General features: G+C 49.5%; 1 protein-coding gene across 4 annotated transcripts in view; it reads right to left on the minus strand.

Moving 5' to 3' along the window:
• Nucleotides 1–5,133, minus strand: part of Map2k5 (mitogen-activated protein kinase kinase 5) — a 269,496-nt gene extending 264,363 nt beyond the window's left edge. For 2 of the 4 annotated variants that reach the window (XM_069995058.1, XM_069995055.1), the window contains exon 1: nt 4,370–5,133. In XM_069995058.1, the coding sequence (XP_069851159.1) occupies nt 4,370–4,504 (135 nt within the window). In that variant the 5' untranslated portion in view covers nt 4,505–5,133. The remainder of the gene's footprint in view (nt 1–4,369) is intronic. The other 2 variants (XM_069995057.1, XM_069995056.1) reach the window with 2 other exon arrangements.
• Between the last annotated feature and the right edge of the window lie 867 nt (nt 5,134–6,000).

Below are 6,000 nucleotides of genomic sequence, written 5' to 3' on the forward strand. Positions count from 1 at the left end.
TCACCTAGCTGTTTGGTAGAGTGATGAGGATCCGGCACCAGTAGTTCATGCCTATAATCCTAGCTACACAGAGGGCTAAGATCAAGACAATCAAGGTTCAAAGCCAAGAAACTTGTGAGACTCTTATCTCCAATTAACCACCAAAATTTGGAAGTGGAACTCTGGCTCAAGTGGTAGAGCACCAGCTCTGGGCAAAAAAAGTTAAGGGACAGTACACAGGCCTTGAGTACAAGCCCCAGAATCAGCACAAAAAGTAAAAAAGTGATTGGGGTCAAAGATATTCAGTTACTCTAGACTCAACAACTGACCCCTACTTCTAGCTTGTGTTGGTTCTGCCAAAAACTAGCTGGTTTTTCCCCTGGTCCAAGCTCTGGCCTCCTTTTCTGAAAACAAGGTGAAGAGGCATCTTAGAGGAAAGATTTTCTAAGTATTGCATAGCTTTAAAGCCAGAGACACTGACATTCCTTCGGGTTGTGTTCTTTTTTTTTTTTTTTTTTTGTCTGTTCTTGAAGAAGAGATGAGGAGATGAAGAGGTCATCATTTCCTGGTGATCTGAAATTTCATTGGAAGAACTGGCTCTGAAGAAGCACTGCAAGTCTGCACAGACCCACTGCCATGAGTCTCTCCATCAGACCTTCTGATTAATGTGCTCCAGCTGGGCTTACCCCAGCAAAATGTGCAGATGGTACAGTGAGCTCTGGTAGTGAGGTAACTTGAGCACTGCCTAACTAAGATCAGATACCAACCCGGAATGGTGGTACATGCCTGTAATCCCAGCCATGTGGGAAGGAGAGAGGCAGAAAGACAGCAAATCCAAGGCTAGCCTGGACAAAATTACTAAAACCTAATCTCAAAAACAAAATACAATTTTTAGCTGGGCACTGGTGGCTCATGTCTGTAATCCTAGCTACTCAGGAGGCTGAGATCTGAGGATCACAGTTCAAAGCCAGCCCGGGAAGGAAAGTCCATGAGACTCTTATCTCTAATAAACCACTAGAAAACAGGAAATGGCACTGTGGCTCAAGCGGTAGAGTACTTGTCTTGAGCTAAAGAACTCAGGGACAGCGCCCAGGCCCAGGGTTCAAGCCACACGACCAACAACAACAACAAAAATACAAATTTTTAAAGGACTAGAAGCCTAGCTCAAGAGGTAAAGCTGCCTAACATGGTAGAGAACCTAAATTCAATCCCCAATAGTAGGAGGAAAAAAATCCAAACAGCAGCAGAAGACCAAAGGGCCTGATGACACTCTAGTGACAACAGTTACAGAGAGAGTTTTTTTTTTTTTTTTCAGGTAAGGGGTAGGTTTATTCAGTAGACCTGCTGGGACCAGGCAAAGTTGGCACTCCACGTGGCTGGGAAAGGCCTGGGAATGAGAGAGAGCTGGGAAGAGAGGAAAGAGAGAGAAAAGAGCCAGAAAAGAGCAGAGAGAGGGGTAAGAACAGTAGCACTCACGTGGTATTCAGGTAAGGGGTAGACCTGCTGGGACCAGGCAAGGTTGGCACACCACGTGGCTGGGAAAGAGAGAGAGCAAGAAAAGAACAGAGAGTGAGCTAGAATAGAACAGAGAGCAAGAAAAGAGCAGCAAGAGCAAGAGAAGAAGAGCAAGAGCAAGAGACAGAGAGAGCTCTTATGTGCTCTCCACATACCAGCCCTGGCAGTCCTCAGAACTCTAGAAATAGGCACTGGATTTAATCCTCCCCTTTTTTTTTAAGAAACTGAAATAAAAAAAATAAAAAATAAAAAACACTTATCCAAGTGGTAAGACTTTCAGTTTAAACTCAGGGAAGTCTGGGGCCAGAGCTTGTGGTGTTAGTCACCCTCATCTACTTAAAATAATACTGCCGGTTGTTCGGAATGTCAAGTAAGAGAAAACTCATCATATTCATCTTCAACACCTCACAACATCTTCACAAGGCTTGAGGCAGGTATCAGGGACACTACAAATAAAGAAACTGAGGCTCCGAATAGACTGACTTACCTAGTTCATAGGCAAAAAAAAAAAAAAATGTCTTGACTCAAAACCTAGCATTTGTTCAAAACTACAACAGCACACAACCTTTTTTATTCTCCCTCATTACACAAATGTGCCAGGGTCCCACAAACAGCAGAAAAAGGGGAAACAGATTTTCCCACCCATCCTGAAGTTCTTCTAGAGAAACGAAGGCAAAGAATCACAACCAAAAGCGTACTTTTGCTGGCACATGTCCTCAAAGCTGCAGGAAAAAAGAGATGTGGCCACTTACTAACACAAACTCAGAACTTGCTTCCTCCTGGTGGTAAACTAATGAAAAGGGCAGAGTGGCAACCACCAGATCACTCAGAGGTAGGGATAGGTGCTCTATGTACCTGGGACCAGGATGTTCATAGGGTTGTGGTAAGGGAGGAAGAGGGAACCAAGCTGACCACTCCAGTCAAGCTGTATCTAGTGTGCTTCTGAGCAGAAAGGACAATGTAGGAAGAACTCTGAATGCAGAAAAAAGAAACACTTTGATGCATAGGCCTGGAAGCTACTGGCTCTCAACAGCCTCTACACTCCTGCAACTGAAAGCCTACATGGTCAGTAACATCTAGAGCTTCAAAATGAAGTTAACAGAAATCAAACTCTTAAGTAATCCAAGACGATTTAGGGAAAAAAAAAATCACATTACAAACCAAACACTGGTGGCTCGTGCCTGTAAATCTACATACTCAGCAGGCTGAGATCTAAAGATCATGGTTCAAAGCCAGCCCAGGCAGAACACTTTTTGAGACCTTTAGCTCCCATCACCCAGCAAAAAGCCAGAAGTAGAGTTGTGGCTAGTGGCAGAGCACCAGCACTGAATGAAAAACCCAAGCAAGAGCAAAAAGTCCTGAGTTCAAGCACCCAGTAGTGGCATTTAGGAAGGAAGGAAGGGAGGGAGGGAGGAAAGGAGGGAGGGAGGGGGAAAAATCATATCACATGTATCTTCCTCTTTCCTCCTCCCAAAAGCTGCCAGTCAGCCCACTTCTTATCTTGCAGGTAAGGTCCACTGTATATCTGTCTCTTGCAACAAGAAACATCTAAGTATGTCCATTTTAACCCACAGTTGTGTTATTAAATACATAAACTGAGCACAATACACCTCTATCAATAGCAAATGAAGACTATAAAGATGTAAGGGGGCTGCGACATGAAGGAAAAAAATACAGTAAGAAGTTTAAGTAAGGAAGTTTGAATCAGGCACCAGTGACTCAGGCTTATAATTCTAGCTACTCAAGAGGCTGAGATCTGAGGATCACAGTTGTTGGAAGCAAGCCTGGGAAGACCAATTCAAGAGACTTCTATCTCTAACCAGCAAAAAGCCAAAAGTAGAACTGTGGCTTAAGTGACAGAATGCCAACCCTGAGGAGAAAAAAAAAAAACCTGGAAGAATACCTAAAGTCCTGGCTTCAAATCCCAGTACTGGCACCAAAAAACTAAATATAAAATACAGAGCTAAAACCAAGCCACCAACAGTTACACTTGACTCTAACATTCCACACTAGAAATACATTCTGAGTATTCTTTTTTTTTGGGGGGGGGGAGGGTCGTGTGGGTGCTGTCCCTCAACTCTTCAGTTCAAGGCTAGCGCTCTACCACTTGAGCCACAGCGCCACTTTCGGTTTTCTGAGTGGTTTATTGGAGATAAGAGTTTCACTGACCTTCCTGCCCAGCAGGCTTTGAACCATGATCCTCAGATCTCAGCCTCCTGAGTAGCTAGGATTACAGGCGTGAGCCACCGGCGCCTGGCTCATTCTGAGTATTCTTAAGTATCAATTCTAAGATGCACGTGTTCGCTCTACACTAAGGTCTCTGAAATTGGGTTGCTTTTATACAAGAGGTCAGGTGCGGTGGTTTGAAGGCAGCACTTTAGGTTTGGGGTCTTTGGGTTTTTTTTTTCCATCCTCAGGTAAGATTATGTTTTATATCAGTGACATCTTAAGTTTGCTCAAATATGCCAAGTTGAAGCTGTCCAGGGTCTCTTTCCCAGCAGGTCACCAAGTTCAGAGAAAGTAGAACTAAGGCATATCTGGAAATTAGCCAGGGGCATTATTCATTCCCCGGATGCTTGTCTACACTTAGTTTTGTAGTATGTCTGTGCGCAGGCTGTGAGCTTCCTGCGGACAGGGGTTCAGTCCGCTTTATCTGTTACCCCAAGGCCCTTCACAAGTGACAAGTTTCAGGTTTCAGCAGATGAATTAATCAATGCTGTGCTTGAAGAATAAAAAAAAAATCTGATACGATTAGAGGCCAGCAATGGCCACTACCACTAGCTCAGCCACCCCCCACCCCACCCCCAGTGATCAAAGTGACCCACTCCTCATCCCCAGCACTCGCCAAGCTCTGCACCCCGAGATGACCACTCACCAGCACGTCCCTGAAGAGCAGCTGCGGCCCGGCGTGCACGGTCCAGTCCACCGCGCCACTGTTGGGGATCTTGATGCGAATCACCAGCACCTGGTTCTCCATGGCACAGAAGGGGCCGAGGGCCAGCCACCGCATTACAGGCTAGAGGGGCTCACATCCTGCGGCAGGGGGCACCCACGGGCCCCTGCTGAGGAGGGGTTCCAGAGGGCGAGAAGGGGGGGCGGTGAGAGGCAGAAGACCAGGATGGACACGGGAGGACAGCGGGGCGGGCTGGCAGGGCCCGCAGGCCCCGGCCCAGGCCCCGGTCGGGTGCGGGTTGAGGGTACCTAGGGGAACCGGCAGGGGCCAGGAGGAACTAGCGGAGGTCGGAAGGTTCTGGAGTTGCAAAAGGGAACCGAGTGCCCCCCCCGCCCCCCGACAGTGCCGGCAGACGTGAGGAGAGGCAGCGGGTCTGAGGGAAGGAGCAGCAGCAGGTGTCCAGCCCTCCTCCGGGGCTCGGCGGACGAGGGGGAGGGTCGCCGACCGGAAGGGGTCCCGGCCCGCCAGCTCACGGGAAAGGCCGACGGGGGAGGGGGGGGCTACGACAGCAGGGTTCGAGGGCGGAGTCCCCCACCCCACCTGGAGCCTGAGGGCGCCAGGCGGACTGGCTCAGTGCCGCGCACCCAGAAAGCCAGCCCCCGAGGCGGTAGCGGCGGCGGCGGCGGGAAGAAAAGGAGGAGGACGAAGGCGACGGCGGCGACGGCACAATGTTACTCCGGAACCAAAACGCGCGGCGCCGGAACCCCGGGAACCGACGAGCGGGGACCCGCCTCCCGGGGCGCCATATTGGAAGAGGGCAGAGAAGGCGCGCCGCCACGCCCCTAAGCGGGCGGGCCCGGAGGCAAGAGCAAGTGGGCGGGGCCGACCGTGTGGGCGGGCCTGGGGATCCGGCCTTAGCGGGAAGGCGCACAGCCAGGTGAGGACGAGAAGTTTCTTAGGCCTTGCAGCAGTGGCTCAGGCCTCCGGATCCTAACTACTCGGGAGGCTGAGATCTAAGGATCGCGGTTCGAAGGCAGCCCTGGCAAGAAAGTCCTTAAGCTGCTGATCTCTGATTAAACACCAAAAGGCCGAAAGTGGGAGCTATGGCTCAAATGGTAGAGCGGTACCCTTGAGAAAAAGAAAAGTAGCTCAGGGACAGCGCGCCCAGGTCCTGAGTTCAAGCCCCAGGACTGGCACAAGAAATATATATGTATATATACCCATGCGCGCGCGCGCGCGTGTGTGTGTGTGTGTGTGTGGTTTGCCTTAAGACAACCCTGAAAACCAAGCTGCTGCTCCCAGTTATCCCTTCCCCATTGTCAAGCCATGCACTTAAAATATTCAGGGGAGAGAGAGCTTGGTTGGTGCATCAAATCAGCAAAAGCACAGCAAACGCTCACAGAAGAGGTGTTATTTACCCTTTTATCCAAGTCACAGGTCCAGGGGCTGGGAAGGTGGCTCAGTGGTAGAGGGCTTGCCTTGCATGCCTGAGGCCCTGGGTTCGATTCCTCAGCACCACATAAAAAACAAAGACCAAGTCACAGGTCCAGAGTACCATCATCATCCTCCCAAGTCGGCAAAACATCCTTATGAGTTTTTCTATGATGTCTTTT

This window comes from Dipodomys merriami, unplaced genomic scaffold (assembly GCF_024711535.1).
Source record: "Dipodomys merriami isolate MVZ:Mamm:240054 unplaced genomic scaffold, mDipMer1.0.p SCAF_48, whole genome shotgun sequence".
Taxonomy (NCBI): domain Eukaryota; kingdom Metazoa; phylum Chordata; class Mammalia; order Rodentia; family Heteromyidae; genus Dipodomys; species Dipodomys merriami.